This window comes from Adiantum capillus-veneris, chromosome 5 (assembly GCF_014529385.1).
Source record: "Adiantum capillus-veneris isolate H3 chromosome 5, ASM1452938v2, whole genome shotgun sequence".
NCBI lineage: Eukaryota > Viridiplantae > Streptophyta > Polypodiopsida > Polypodiales > Pteridaceae > Adiantum > Adiantum capillus-veneris.
The window spans coordinates 124524311-124541483 of record NC_140935.1 but is presented as its reverse complement, the minus strand read 5'-3'; the positions used below and the strand labels follow the sequence as shown (position 1 = coordinate 124541483).

The 17173-nt window shown below is 40.8% G+C and overlaps 1 protein-coding gene across 1 annotated transcript in view; it reads left to right on the top strand.

Moving 5' to 3' along the window:
* The window catches only part of LOC147458042 (Flavodoxin family protein), a 184569-nt gene that overhangs the window by 45494 nt on the left and 121902 nt on the right, over nucleotides 1–17173 (top strand). The window contains exons 2-4 of the mRNA XM_086512803.1: nucleotides 2636–2713; nucleotides 2797–2901; nucleotides 14416–14507. Coding sequence (XP_086368929.1) covers nucleotides 2636–2713; nucleotides 2797–2901; nucleotides 14416–14507 — 275 coding nt within the window. The remainder of the gene's footprint in view (nucleotides 1–2635; nucleotides 2714–2796; nucleotides 2902–14415; nucleotides 14508–17173) is intronic.

Genomic DNA, 17173 nt, shown 5'->3' with positions numbered 1-17173 from the left:
AGATTGAGGCGCTTACCAGATCAGTGTCCTTTGTGCACAGCCTATGGGATACTACTAGAGACAGATATGCTAGACTGGCCCTTGAGTCTTCCAGACAGTTAGCTCTACAGGGGGACACTTCATGCTGGTATGCACAGATGACTTCATGGTTTCAGACGCATGGCTTCACCATGGACAGGTTGCCCCCTTTCCAGTATTCTCTCGAGGCACCCTCGCTGTCTCTTACACGGGTGGAGATCACTAGACTCATTCGTCAGGACCTGATCCAGCTCGACACCAAGAGGACATGGATAGAGCCGCCTTAGGAGTTGAGCACGAAGATGGCTTTCTATAGAGAGCATCTTCTCCACCTCACAGGAGATGGGTTTGTGATTCGACCCAGCTACATGGACACACATATGTCTCATGGTTTGCGTTGTGCCATTGGTCAGATACGCACATCCTCACATCAGCTCGAGATTGAGATTGGTAGATTCAGAGGGATACCAGCAGACAGCAAGATATGCCGATTATGCCAGAGAGAGCCAGAGACAGAGTTGCACTACATATGTCATTGCACAGTGTTCTATGAGATACGGGGGCATTTCCACTGCTTATTCAGAGAGGGTTTTGGTCCTCTATCTAGGGTCATGAGTTATGAGGATCAGAGATGTCTTGGACTATATCTACTTGAGTTACACAGGTATAGAGACACTTTACTGGGGAGAGCTAGAGAGAGGCAGTCCCAGAGACACATTACAGATTTCTTTTCACTAGATATGGGACAGCCAGAGGAGCAGCCACCACTGCAGAGCTCGTCCCACACTCATTCGACCACTACTGGCACTCTCATCGACCGAGCATTGGAGCTACAGAGATACAGACGACCGCGACTGAGGAGAGGAGCTACACAGCATCGACGGAGACTACAACAGAAGATTCGAGCCATACTCTCTCGACATCCAGAGTGCAGATGAGGATGGATCCTCACCATTTCTTCCATCTTTGTTTCACACACTGTTACATCCAGTTTACCGGGTACCTATTGTATCAGCTGCTACACCCACGTAGTTTTAGATTGTAGTAGTAGTAGTAGTATTTTGTTCCACTTCTAGTTCTTTTCTAGTTCTTTTGTACCCAGACATGGTATTAGATTCACTATTTTGTAACTGATTGGTCTCATAGGTCATTTTGGCCTTTTGAAGACGTTAATATAACATTTCATTTCATTTCATTTCTCTCTCTCTCTCTCTCTGTCAACAAAATCACTATCAAGAACAAGGATCGATGATATAGTTGATAGATCACAAGGTTCTTCGTGCTTCAGAAGAATCAATTTGAAAAGTGGCTATCATCAGATTAGGATCGCTCTTGGAGATGCGTACAAGAACGCGTTTAGGACATCGTTCGGATTGTACGAGGGTGATGCTGTTCGGACTCGCAAGAAGTCAACAGTAGTGTCTTGTTTTAGTGATTTTCCCTTTGGCATGTGGTGCTTGCTGGTAACAGTGGTATCTGAGTATGATGGAGTTGGAGAAATACACAAGATTTCTCATCAATGAATGACAGGAGCTGCTTTCCAAGCATCTTGAAAGTTGTTTACCGCACCTGCATTTGTTTCAATAGTTTCTGAATTGTATGATTCCTTCAGATGTGCAGCTGGTTCTATTGCCTAAGCGAAGCTTCGATGCAAAATTGGGGAGATTCTGCTAATAATCCATTGGGGGACGTTTTCCGTCAGTCCCACTATTGGGCACTAAGAATGTTTGTGGTAATGTTGTGATAGTTGTCAATACTATGCATGATGGAGTTGATGGCTTTATCGTCTTATGGGTAATTACCGTGAGTCTATATCCTTTAAAGTTGAATCTGGGCTTATTGCCTTGGATTCATCCCGGTATTTGTATGGCGGACACGCAGAAGTCGCCTTGTGAATTGATATTGTGTCAATTCTTTCTATCATCACTGGTGCATATTTCTTATCCGCTTCCTCTAAACTGCTCGAATACTGGCCATCTAATGCTTCTTTTGGGTGTGAGGCTTCATTATGGCAGAGTCTGCTCTGCATCTCTAGCGTTGCAACAATAGTCAGTACGCAGATCTTTGTATTTAGGTATGCTGTGTGTGTGTGTGTGTGTGTGTGTGTTGGTACCTGGTTGTACACTCGTTATTGGTTGCTGAAGACGTCAATGGAAATGTGGTAGTATCTGGTCAGTACTATTCATGTCGGAGCTGATTGTCTCATTGGTGACTAGTGTATACTCTGCTCTTTCCTTCTGGGCTTATCCAGGATGCATCTAGGTATGTATTTCCTCAAAAAATTTCTACCGATGTCTTGTGCCTCTTGGCCATGTCGTGGAACTAAGCCTTCTACCACACCCAAATGCATTGAGGCACTGCTTCAGATAACTGCTTGAATGCACACATTTAAGTTACATTCATAAGCTCAGCAGGCCGATGAATGTTAAGCTGATATATCTCAAACAAAATAAAATTTCACTGCCGCTAATGCAAGGACAGATAATGATATGCCAACAAACATGACGCTATTTTTTAGTCTCAGATGCAAATGTAAAGAACCTAGCAACTCAACTGTGAACTTTTTGTGTAGATTGTCACGACTCACTAGGTGACAAGAGCTGCTTTCCTTTTGTAGGGCAAACTTGAAAGCGAAAAATTGGCAATATTTATTGTGTCAACTACTGGCCAAGGTGATCCACCAGATATGATGAAGGCAAGTTTTTGTTTGCTTTTTATCCCTAAAGTTTGTTCTTTACATCGTTTGAAGATGGGTACCTGTTCCATTTGTCTTTTCAGATTTTTTGGAAATTTTTGCTGAGGCGAAGCTTAAGTACTGCATGGTTGAAAAGCCTGAAATTTGCCGTGTTTGGTCTTGGTGATTCTGGCTACCTGCAGTATAATGTGAGCTTCTAGACAAATTCAAAGGTTCTTTTATGTCTCAGATGTCCATGATGTGGATTAGATTATTTAATATGTGCTTCCAGTGCTTAAAAATTCTGGTGAAGCAGAAAATCACAAGTTCTTTTTGTCTCTAGGTTGCCTTTGTTTGGATGACCATTGATTTTAAAAAGTTTCTTTTAGGACTCTGATATCTATGGTGTGGATTAGATTATTCATTATGTGCTTTTCGTGTTCACATATAAGGTGCAACAGAGAATGACAGATGCTTTTTTTTTTCTCTAGGTTGCTTTTGCCTGCTAGGCTCAGAATGTTTATTTCTTAAGGGCAGTTCACTTATGAATCTAACTCGTATTTGTGCATAACATGGCCAAACATGCTCCAGCACAAGGCTTTCATACAAGGGTGGCGGCCAGGCCTTTCTTCAAGGTGGGCCAGGGCATTCAGTGGCACTATCGCCCACCTGTGTGGCTTTTCCTGTTAGAGCTTCATTTCTGTCCAGTGGTGGCTCCAGTATCTCCCAGGAGCTGATTAAATATGAGCCATGTATTTACCCACCTAGTAGGCTGGCATGAGGGAGGACCCCCAGCAGTTTGGGGTCAAGTTCTCATTTGTGCTATGCATGCCATTTTTTTGCCGGTTTAGCAGTTTTTTCGTAGGGCGCCCCAATTTATGGGCCGTGGGGTATATTTGGGTTTTGGCTTGGGCATTTTTCTTAGGTCCCTATATAGGGGCCTCCCTTTCATTGTATTTTTCTCACATGTTGCAGTGTGCATAGCCAGCATTTGAGTCACAATCTCTTTCCTCTCTCTAGCATTTTGGGATTTGGCAACGATCATGACTCTCTACCGTTTTTCTCTTTGCAATGTTCACTCTCTACGTGTCATCTGTCTTTCTCTCTCTAGTGCTACTGTTCTTTGCAGGTTTGCACATCAGAGGGCTGCCCTATGCCTTGCTTAATTGTGACCGAGGGCTGCCCACACACCTTGAGGCTGATTTGGAGGAAATCTCTTGCGGTATATCCAATGGTAGCTTCCCTTGATGAATTGATGTTTTGCTCACGGCTGCAGACTGGAATTGATGTTTTGGACGAGATATGAAATCGGTCGGGTTAATAATGCCCCAGATTGGCGAGAAAACTGGAATTTAATGTTTTAAGTGTAAAGGTAAAAAACCTTATACACTCGGTAGCCGGCCAGTTTGAACGTTGCCAGATTTAATAAACATTAAAAAAAACTCGAGAGCAGCGTGAGAAAACTGAGGACCAGCGTGGAGTTTCTTTTACGATCTTTCTCCCTCTTTGATGTAGCGCTAGATGGCGAATTCACTCGCACGGGCATAAGAAGAGCTCTACCTCTTGATAGCGTTATGTAGCAGTTTCCACCCTGGCAGAGTCTCCTCTTTCCACTCTCAGTTCAGTCCTCTCTCTCTCTCTCTCTCACACACACACACACACACAATTTCTCTACTTTAAAGTCTGTGCAGAGACATTGAATCCTACGGCGGAGGTAGAGTGCAGCCATAGGAGCTTGTGTGCGTTCTTGTGGGGAATAGACGCACTCAGACAAGCGCAGTATTGGCTGCCCATGAAAATTTCAGCACTCTGACACGTACCAGAAACAGAATTCAACCCAGAAGAACTTGTGTGGATATCTCCTAAGCGATAAGATATCAGTAGACGCCTCTCTCGCGTAGAAATTCTCAATACAAATCAGACTTAACTGTTCACGGCTACATAAATGAAAAATTTCAGGCGATAGACTTATGAATTTCATGCATTCTTATGCATCAAAAAAATACTTGGCATACGAACAATGTATGTTGTTTCGAATTTATGTTCTTGTAATTGTCTAGAAGTAATAAGAAAAAAAGAACTCCTTCAAGACGAGGAACCAACCCATCTTCTGGTCCCTAGTGCTGTTGATAGGCGATTTTGCAAGATAGACTTAGTGGCCTGAACACCAAGGCTAACGCATGATGGCCTCATCACGAAAGGCAAACAATAGGGGGCACCACCTAGCTTGGGACGTGGCTAGGACGCAAAGACAAGATTATATAGCACACCACACACCATGTCACACAACCAAACATGGTATGAATTGATTCACTAGCTCACACCTCATGTGGTATGTGGTGACAGAGAAATGAGTCGAGATAGATAGTGAGAGTTGTGTGTGTAGGTGTGTGGATTACTATTCATACAAGAGGTGGGGAACCCGCACACCTCTACATGCAAAGCAAAATAAAGAAACAACCGTATGATATGCTCACAAGTTTTTGATATCCAATACAATATAGAGAGTGGCATAAAGAAAAGAGTAGATCATTTGTAGGAGAAAGATATATTGGTTAGAGAAGGGCAAGAGAAAAGGGAGGAGACCGTGGGTGCCTCATTGATGGATGGGAGGTGATGTCAAGGAGTAGCATGAGGGTGACCTTTATTCTTGTTGATGTTGAATGTCGAGTCTTCCATTTCGATTTGCACCAAGGTGTGTCGGTTGATGGTGATGGGAGGTGGGATGTGCACTATTATTTGCGTGTTCCGTATCTCTTCTTGTGTGTGTGTGTGTGTGTGTGTGTATCATGTGTTGCTGCATAACCTCCTTAAACCTTGTGGGGTGATGGTGTCTCCCAAAACCCTTTGCATGGAGTAGGATTCGTTTTTTTGGTGATATAGACCCCTCCTTATATAAAGAAAGGGGGTGGAATTTTCCAAAATTTTAATGAGCTAAAACAAGGGCCATGTAAGCGTGGGTCACCCTTGTTTGGCTAGGTGTATGTGTGCCAGATTAATAGTCTTATGGGAGAGAAGGGAGAGAGAGAGAGAAATAGAGGGAGAGAGAGTCAAGGGATGGGGAATTTACATGGTTGCTTGCTACACTAGCTTAATAAAAGAGAGAGGATAGGGATTTTACAAGGGATTTGTCGGAGGTGGGAAGTCATTGGAGAGGGTAAGACCGCCATACTTGGCAAAGAATGCTCCAAAGTAGCCAAGACCACATTGAAGAGCAAGAGATTGTGTGATTTCACTCTCTCTCCTAGAAGAGAAATTACTAGAGGGACTTTGAAGCTTTTGTGCGGGAGTTCTTTGCAACCCTTGGGGATACTGATAGAGCAAGGGTTGCTGAAACCAAACTTAGAAATCTCCGCGAAGGATCGAGACTTGCATTCGTCTATGCATCCAACAGCTCACTTGTGATCTGACTTGGCATGAGGAATATTTCATTAGCCAATTTCGGTGGGGATTAAAGGATGACGTAAAAGATCTCTTATTGACTATGCCAAAGGTTCACACACTAAGCGAGTTCATCTCTCAAGCAATAGAATGTGATAATCGACTATTTGAGAGGAGACAAGAGAGGCGTCTTGGGGCACCATTGCGATCCCAAATAGAAGCGACACATAATGGCTACACACCTCAACAGGGCCATGAATCAATCATTGAGCCCATGCAAATTGATTCAGCACGGTTTCAACCTCTCTCAGCCCAGGAGAAGCAAAGGCGACGCATTAATGGCTTATGTATGTATTGTGGAGAGCAGGGGCACATGGCTCAAGAGTGTCCAAGTAAGAGAAGGATGAAGGTTCATGGCGCAATGGCCTCAACATGTTCGGAAAACATGGACGTCCAACCCCAATAGAGACCGACTGGTTGGACAAAAGACAAGCAAAAAAAGGTCTCTTTCTTCCCGCTGATTCCACTTCCAAGTTTTATGCTACCAGTCAAGATCCATATGCCGGGTAGGCACATGGATTCTGAAGCATTACTAGATTCAGGCGCAACGGCATGCTTCATGGACAAAGAATTTGCAAAAGAACAAGGCATACCACTTGTGGAGAAATCTCATTCAGCAATTGTAGAAGTCATTGATGGTCGTCCCCTCGCTTCAGGGGATGTCAGGTATGAAACTCGCCCCACAGAAGTAACTTTGCAAGAGCATGTTTCAAGAATAGCGTTCAATATTATATAAAGCCCAAGTAGTCCAATTGTTATTGGGCTACCGTGGCTTGAATTACATTATCATGACATGATTGGAGGGTTCGGAGAATTGAACCACGAAAAGTCCAAAAGAAGAAGGGAAGGCATAATAGGCCTATATAGCTTGGAGCAAGGTCTTCATGCGTGCAGCCAAAAAGTATCCAACTTTCCTGATATTTGCAACACCAACCGACACGTTGACAACAAAAATCATGGAGGCATTGCCATGTCAATATCAAGATTACATAGATGTTTTTGAGAAGAAGAATGCAGACCTCTTACGGGAGCATCGACCCTATGATTGTGCTATAGAGATTCAGGAGGGAACCCAATCCCTTTTTGGCCCAATATACAAGCTATCTCAAGATGAATTGGTAGAATTACGGAAAAATATTGATGAGAATCTTGCTAAGGGGTTCATACGACATTCAAAGTCCCCAGCAAGAGCTCCAATACTCTTTGTAAAGAAGGACGGAACTCTCCGGATGTGTGTGGATTATAGGGGCATAAACAAGATCACCGTCAAGAATCGCTATCCCCTTCCCTTGATCCCAGAGCTTCTTGAGCGCCTTGGCAAAGCAAGAATATTTACAAAAATAGATCTTCGTGGTGCTTACAACCTAGTCAGAATCAAAGAAGGTGTTGAATTGAAACCAGTCTTTCGGACAAGGTATTGCCACTTTGAATATACCGTCATGCCATTTGGTCTCACACATGCCCCAGTTGTTTTTTCAACATTTAATGAACGATATCTTTCGGGAGTATTTGGATTATTTTGTGGTAATATATTTGGATGATATCTTGATATTTTCCAAGGATCAAGAAGAGCATGAGCACCATGTACGATAGTGCTTGAAAAGCTTCGTGCATCAGGGTTATATGCAAAATTGGAGAAGTGCTCTTTTCATCAATCTAAGGTGGAATTTCTTGGTTATGTAATTTCTGAAAAGGGAATCTCCATGGATCCAAAGAAGGTTCAAACCATCCTTGATTGGGAGACACCCACCTCGGTAAGAGATGTTCAATGTTTCCTCGGATTTGCAAATTTTTATTGTATCTTTTTACAGGGGTACCCCAAGGTGGTTACAGCACTCACAAGGTTGACAGGCCATAATAAGTTTGGCTGGGACTCAGAGGCCGCGAAAGCATTTCAGACTCTCAAGCAAGCTTTCACGACCGCACCCATTCTAATTCACGTAGCTCCTACAAAGCCTTTCATCCTAGAAACAGACACTTCAGATTTTGCTCTTGGCGCTATTCTATCCCAAGTAGGAGAGGATGGTCGAGTACATCCAGTGGCTTTTCATTCCCGCAAGTTCTCAGCTACAGAAATCAATTATGAAATCCATGACAAAGAGCTCTTAGCAATCATCGACTCCTTTGACACTAGGCGTCACCTACTTGAAGGAGCTCCTCATAAGATCACTGTCTATACAGATCACAAGAATTTGGAATACTTCATGACATTCCGCGTCTTGAATCGTCGCCAAGCTAGGTGGAGTGGTATCCTATCAAGGTTTGATTTTCTTATCTGTTATAGACCTGGCCGTCAACAAGCTAAGCCAGATGCCTTGTCAAGAAGATCCTACCTTGCACCTAGAGAAGGCGACACAGCATTTGATCAACAAGAGTCAGTGATTCTGAAACCTGAGTAGCTTAAGCTAAACGCCACCATGAGGCAAGCTCCTGAAGATTCTACTTTTCTTTCTAAGGTGAAGATGCAAATTGCCAAAGACCCACTTGCTCAGAATATTAGACAACAACTACAAGGACAAGAGGTTAATGAGGACTTTCAAGAAATTGATGGACTAATTTACTATAAGGGTCTTCTCTATATTCCGCCAGGACCAACACGCTTGGAGGTACTTCAGCAACGGCACGATCTTCCATCAGCAGGGCATTTTGGGGTTAATAAGACAATTGAGCTTCTCTCGCGTGACTTTTGGTGGCCTCAAATGTGGAAGCTTGTCAAGGAGTATGTAGGCACTTGTGACACTTGCAATAGATCAAAGGCCCCTCGTCATCGTCCTCATGGGTTACTCCATCCCTTGTCCATTCCAACCAAACCATGGTCATCCATCTCCATGGATTTCATTGTAGAGCTACCCTTGTCACAAGGATTTGACTCCATATTAGTAGTCGTGGATCGGTTTACAAAAATGGCACACTTCATTCCAACCACTAAAACCATCACCAGCGAAGGTACGGCCAAACTCTTTCTACAGCATATCTATTGTTATCACGGATTACCGGATGACATAGTTTCTGATTGAGGCTTACAATTCATCTCTAGCTTTTGGAAAAGCTTATTCAAGCTACTCGGAGTACAAATCAACCTCCCCTCAGCCAATCACCTACAAAGTGATGGACAAACAGAGAGAGTAAATCAAGTTTTGGAACAGTATCTCCGCTGTACTATCAATTATCACCAGGATAATTGGGTCAAGCTCCTACCGCTAGCAGAATTCTCCTATAATAACAGTTTTCATGCCTCCACCCGTCACACTCCATTCTTTGCTAATTATGGTCAACATCCCAAACAGGATATCCACAGACACTATCAAGTCAAGAATCCAGCTGCTATTTATCTTACACAACAATTATCTGCAATTCACAAAGAACTTACGATTCATATCAAAGAAGCTCAATCCAAGTATAAGGAAAGTGCAGATCTCCATCGCATGCAGCATCCAAAATACATAGAAGGGGATAAAGTGTGATCTGCGTTCATCTCCTCCCTGTCAAAAGCTTGATTATCGAAGGCTTGGCCCGTTTAAAATTATCCGTCAAGTCAATCCAGTCACCTATCGACTCCGATTGCCCTCATCCATGAAAATCCATCCGGTCTTTTATGTTTCAGTCCTAGAACCTTGTCACACATCTAAGATCCCAGGAAGAGCCTTACAACTACCTCCTCCGGTTGAGATTCAAGGACATGACGAATATGAGGAGATTCTCGAGTTTCGCGTGGCAGGTTACACTACTTGGTGCATTGGAAAGGCTATGATGTTAGTGAACGAACCTGGGAACCAACACACAAATCTACAACATGCATCTCTCAAAGCCCAAGAGTTCCATCAACAATATCCATGGAAGCCCAACTCAAGTAACACCACAGCTCCTCGTGGAACTTGTCGCTAAAGGAGGGGGTAATGTCATGGATGCTTGAGAGTCAGTCGTTGCTTGCATCATCGCCTACATCATCGCTAGAAGGCTCTAGAAGAATCTAGAAAGATCTAGAAGATTCTAGAAGTTTCTAGAAACATGGAGAAGATTTCGGAAGAATCTGGAAGTTTCTGGAAAGCTCTAAAAAGTTGAAGAAGGATCTGTTCTAGAAGAACTAGAAGGATCAAGAAGTTTCTAGAAGCTTGGAGAAGATTCCGGAAGAATCTAGACGTTTCTGGAAAGCTCTAGAAAGTTGAAGAAGGATCTAGAAGGTTCTAGAAGAACTAGAAGGATCAAGAAGGTTCTAGAAGATTCTAACCTCTTTAAGAAGAACCTAGAAAGTCCTAATCGCCTCAAGTAACCTCCTCAAGCACTAGTATAAATAGGGGTCTTGGGCCACAAGCCCCTCAGTCTTGCCAACACCAGTTGTGAGCCTCCTATGAGGAAATCCCTCTTCTAGTTCTTGTCTTATGTTCAAGTCTTGTCCTTGCAATCAAGCCTTGTCTTGTACTCGAGTCATGTAATCCAAGTCTTGTATCTAGCTCTCTTAATAAAGTATTAAGTCTTGTAATCAATATTAAGCTTATCATCAAATCCAAGTTCTTGTACATTGTGAGTGCCTCCTCTTGCTCTCTTCTAGCTCTATACGCGCTCATAACACAAGGGTCCTCTTCTCAGCAGTGCTCCCAAGCTCATCTGCTTGAGATTGAGGCCCTGACACTCAAATAGGTCCTAGGCCTTCCAAAAGCAGTATATATGAAAAGCTTCAAGTCTAAAAGCATCTTGGCCCAAAAGCTAGTGCTAGGGGGGAGCCAACATGATTTGTGGAAATTTATATAGGTGCCACGTCAGCAGCGCAGATCGCGGAAGTCCGTATGGCTTGCCACTTTATCAACGGAATTTACGGGCGTCCATAGAACTTCCACGTCATCAATCCTCCACGCCACTTTTAGTCTTTATCCCTTAGGCCCCATCAGATAAGACCTCATAAGTTGGAACAATTTATAAAATGGATTTTATTTAATTTTAGGCCTCTCGGATAGGTTCCGCAAGTTGGTACATCTCTTCTGTATCTCTCAGTAGGGTTTTTACCCCTCTTTGTGTGGAGTACGTACGTTAGGTCATTCCACGTCATCACTTTGCGACACATCCAATGTATCTTTCTTAGTCATTCTCAAATGATGCCAAGCCGTAATGACATCTTCTTCATATTCTTCTGATATCCAAGTTGACGTGAAATTTTCTTGAATTTTACCCACGTCGTAGGCGCTTCTTTGTGTAACAACAGAGTAGACCACCATGTCTGTGCATTTCCTTATAAGTAAGATGTCACCCTTCGCACCTTGGAGCGTTCGAAGAACCGACCTTCTTACGTCTTTTCTGATCCTCACTGAAATTAGAGGACAACGAACTGTCGGAACTCTCTGAAGATGAAGAAAAATTTGGGCCATCCTCGAAGCGAACACCCTTCTTGGATCTACTTGGCACCTCGAAAGTTGACTTCCGGCCCAAATAACTGAGGAAATCCGCCGATTTTCTCTTCTTCGTAGAGTTCTTCAAGCCTTTCATTATCTGGTTCATTTTCTTTTCAAAAGCTGTACCTAGCTCTTTCTGGGAGTAAGAGGAAAATCAATGGCCTCTCGCTATCTCGAGTGAATCTCATCCATCGGGTAAGTCTTCCGTTGTTTCACAAATTTTGGGTTTTGGGAGTACTTCATCAATCTTTTTACACACTTGTCAACGTCCAGTTGACGTTTGTACTCCGCTTCGTTATTTCTTGTAGTTAAGGCGCGAAATTCTAAACCTGCAAATAAACGCAACAAGCTGTAATCCTTTGTTTTGGATCCTTTTGAGCAGAGCAAACACGTTGATGCATGTCTCAAGAGCTCCTGCACGCAATGGGATACTTCCCCTTTGATTTGGACGAGTTTTCATGTGAGAGAACTCGTCCGTGTGGCAATCTTTCTCGATGAAACTGTGCGTACTTGTGGGGGATTAGCAATTAGCTAATTTGGTTCCTGTTCAGAAGGCTCTTGCCTTGGCAAACACGCATAAAACCCACAAGACTGCACATAGTCATCTGAGGAGTCCAACTAGTGGGGCATTACCATATGTGTAAGAGAGAGAGGAATTATTGCGCTACATGAGACAAGGGAGAAGGCACGAGAGAGCAGAATAATTGCGCTACATGAGACAAGGGAGAAGGCAAGCTTTCCATTAAAACTGCGGAACCTGAAAATCTACTCACAAAACTGAAGATCAGCCATTATGGTTAAGTTTCCTAAACCCTCCCAACTTTTAAAGTTGTCAGTGACTTGCCAAGTGGCCCAAATTTAGGTGCACACAAGCTTCCATATTCAACAAAATTCAGTGCTAACTGGCTCCACCAGCTCCGACTGACTGACCTAGATTCCGGATGTGAGAAACCCGTTTGGCTGCAACCGTTTCACCATGGCCATGCAATGCCCACTTGCACCTTTTCAAGGGTTTCAGGGAAAACAAGTAAAATGAAAATAATAAAAATATGTAGAAAGAAGGCACAAGAAAAATACCCTCCTGGTGACAATCACTATAATCGTGAGCGAGGTGTTTTGTACAAGCATCGATGGTTGGGACCCGAGATTGTGCTTTACTCAAATTAGTTTCGTTTTCCAATTGAAATCCACAGACACAAGGTGGATTTGTGATGAAATTTGGTGCTTTAATTGCACCATCAGAGATGCTCAAGGCAATTTATTGCATGTTATTGTTTGATACTTAGTTAGATGGGATGTAATTTTATCACAAATCCACCTTCTTTGTGACCGGAAATTTTTTTATTTGGACCATCAGAGAAGCTCAAAGCTTCCTCTTGCATTTTTTGTGCTATACTCGTCGAGTAGCCAATTGTCAAGTACATTCAAAGATCGGAAAAGAAGTTACATTTCTTTCTGGGAACTTTCTCTTCATTTGACCAAATTGATAAGGACATGGGTGGAGCTCATGGAGACTGCGGCATGGCATGAGCTCAATCCTATAATAGGTTTCGACTTTTAAGCGGTACTGTAGGGATGTTTCTGTGCCAATTACCTTTGTTGCCCATGTCTCTAGCAGATTGAGTGGTATTGAGTGTGGGTTGCTGGACTTCTCATGCATTAAACGTATTGCTTTTAACACTCGCAATATCAAGACTTTTCGTACAGGACATGAACTAGGGGCTAGATGATGCTGAGTGCATCTACTGCTCCAATTGAGCAATTTTGCCAGTATAGAGCTCATGCATCTATATTGTTTTCCTCGACTTGTTTGAGCTTCTTATGCACGTAAAATATAAAAAAACACACTTTTGTGTGTGGTTTTTGTGAGAAAGCAACAGAAACAAGTTGAGAATAGTGTTTGCCTGGTTGTAATTTATTGCTGAAATGATGTTTTAAATTTTTGGTGCAAAACAATGTGAAAAAAAGGCTTACAAAAACACCTGCATCTAAAACTCTCTCTCTCTCTCTCTCTCTCTCTCTCTCTCTCTCTCTCTCTCTCTCTCTCTCTCTCTCTCTCTCTCTCTCTCGTTATGTTTCGCATCCGTCCTCCCACGTTCTTGAGCTCTCTCTATATGTCCGTCAAATTGGCCCCCCCCTCCCCCCTCTCTCCCTCCAGGGGTATGATTATGCACATTTGAGTTTCATTATGTACAATGAATGAATGCAGGTTCTCTATTTTAGCTTGATATTGATTGAACTGTTTCTAGTTGCAAAGGATTCAAAACCAAAAGCTTTACTAAGATGAACTGTCTTATTAAGTGCATCCCTATTTCAAGGTAGCATTCTATTGTCTACTTGAAACAATCACGATGCTTATAAGCCACGCAAAGTTTCACACTCATACTAACAGAATTAGATTGTTACGATCACAAAGTATGCAATTATTGTTTTTGGAAAGTAAGTGGAGCGTACAAGTATAAACTTGTACTTACATGGGCCTAGGTAGATTGATGCTATCATGATTTAGCGGTTTGATTTGGCACTATGCATAGTACATAAGGGCACCTCTTTCTTTGGAGTCTTGTGTTGTCTTTGCATAATTCCTTATGACCAGTTGATATATCTGGGTACACATTGTGCTTCAATAATGCACCAAGGAACTTTTCTTTTCCAATAATTTTACCAATAATACTCATGATATGCATCTATTAGTATAGCTTCTTTGAGAGTGTTCTCTTTGTGGCTCGAAAAATTTCATGGTCACTTTATGTGAACTAAAGATTTAGACAAACTCTTTCTTGTGCAAGACCATGGATGTGATCGTATGTTTTTTGTTTAGAGAATTTAGATGAGGTGTTTTCGCTTAGCTTGATAAATAAGACCCAAAGCTGAAGCATTACTTGTTATTCTTGACAGGTTGTAGGTAAGAAGCTGGACAGACGATTGCATGATCTTGGTGGAATGCCGATAATAGAAAGAGGGCTTGGAGATGATCAGCATCCATCTGGGTTTGTTGCTCTAAACCTCCTATGATTCAATTCTTGTTCTCATATCTTGTGAGCGCTAGGGCACTTTGTACTCTCTTTAGGAGAGGTTGTATGTGTACGTGTGTGTCCATATATATATAACCTCTTGCGAACAATATATATGTATGTATGTATGTATGTACACATAGATACACACACACACACACACACACACACACACACACACACACACACACACACACATATGTATATATATATATCTACATAGATGTACATGTATATCTACATATATGTACACACACACACACACACATACACACACACATATAAATATATGTATACACACACACACAGATATATGTATGTATGTATGTGTGTGTGTGTGTATATATATGTGTGTGTGTATATGTCTATGTATATGTATATATATATGTATATGTATATGTGTATATATATACATATATGTATATATGTATATATATATGTGTATATGTATATATATATATATATATATATATATGTGTATATGTATATCTATATATGTGTATATGTATATATGTATATATATATATATATATATATATATATATATATATATATATATATATATATATATATATGTATATATGTATATATATATATATGTATATGTATATATGTATATGTATATATATATGTATATATGTATATGTATATATATATATATGTATATATATATATATATATATATATATATATATATATATATATATATATATATATATATATATATATATATATATATATATATATATGGGGAGACAATCATTTTGTACAATTTGGTGGTGTAGATATTATAGAGTTCTTAGAACTCGTAAATATAATTCTTAGATTAGAATTGTAAGATACAATTCTCCGATTAGAATTCGCAACTAGAACTCTTAGATTAGAGTTAGTAAACAGAGTTCTTAGCATAGAAAAATTCGAACTCATAATTCTTAGATTAGTATTTACTAGCAGAATTCTTAGATTACTAATCGTAGATCAAATTCTTTGTACAGATTTTTGTATCACTAATCTAGATTCATTTAATTTTATGATTAGCCCACAAAAGTTAGTTAACAGTATATAAAAGCTGCTTAAAGCCTATCTTCTTCTTAGCATACAAAACCCATTGTACTTCCTCATTTTCCATTATATCAAGTCTCTCATTTACCAAACCATCTGTGCATCGGACTCCTGGTCACTTTGACAAGCATTTATTTATAAATACTGTTAAGTTTACTAATGAATAGGAGACTTCTTTCGACGAAGAACCAGGATGGGAAGATTGGGAAGCCGCGGAGCGGCTTGTTAACAAGCTGCTAAATAGCTTGCCTAATTCTGAGTTCAAGACGGGTAGAGATTTATACACTATTGTTCGTTGTCTCAAAAATCTCAACAATCTTAATAACAACACATACAAAACCCCTCCAAAGTCCTAACAGGTGTATCATTCGAAACAATTGATTATGCTTGGGAAGAAGACTCGGATGAACCTAGATGGGGTATGACCAATGAAGAATGCAGATCAGGTATTAAAGACCATGAAATTGCATTTTATGGAGACGTGAATCAATTTGATTATTTCTACGAGGAAAGAATTTACAATGGTTTCCAAGAAGAATATATCCCAGCTTAACTTTCATCTCCTCCTTATGACTATAAATTTGGGGTAGAAGATACCAGTAAAAGTGAAATTGATGATTTACAAGTATTAATTTCTTTAGTACCAGATAACTCAAAGGTGTATATCTCTGAAGTGCATCTATATATGGAAAATGATGAGCCCATGGGAGAAGCCTCTACTAGTGCTCCACCCATTCCACCAATTCCCCAATTTGTGCAAAGCATTAGAAATGTTGGTGATATCACATTCTACAACATTGACAATATAGAATCGATCGATACTATCCTTGTTTTAGAATATACGCACAATTGAATCTATCAACAAATATTGTTTGAGAGAATGAGGCCACAAACTGCTGTGGAAGCGGCAATCTATGGATACACTGGTATTTTAAAGTCATGGTAGGAAATGCTTCATAAAGAAGTTAGAAATGTTGTATTACGACCTCTTGATAACAGATCTCTAATGCTCGTATTAATTGAAGGAATCTACAAGGAGTGTATTGGATATCAAGAAGATACAATCAAATCTGGTTCTTCAAGCTTCTTATGTAGCACAGATATGTAATTTCTCTTCAATTTGGGATTTCTGTATTTATTGTAGAAATTTAATTTACAGAGCAGAAAAATACAAAGCAGAATTCGTTTACAAATTGCCGAAAGCAATAACAAAGTTACTTTTGGAGAAATTAGAAAATCAAAATCTTCATCTTCAGTTAGCAATATTAGGTGACATCAGTCAAGCTCTCCAAATCGTAATACAAGAACTCTGCATCCGGAAGCAAGCACGAAAAGAGTTGAAAAACTCTAAACCTTCAAAGAAGTTGTGCAAGCAAAACTACTATAGCAAAGATTTTGGCTGTGCTGATTCAAAGAAGAAATGTGTCTGCAAGGACAGAGAGAAAGAACCCAAGGAGAAGTTGTTTAGAAAAAAACCAAAATATCGCATTTTCAAGAAACGTAAGTCTACTTCTTCTAAAACTGATAACAAATCCTTCATCTTTGGCAAAACAAGTCATTGGGCTTCTGAATGCCCTAAA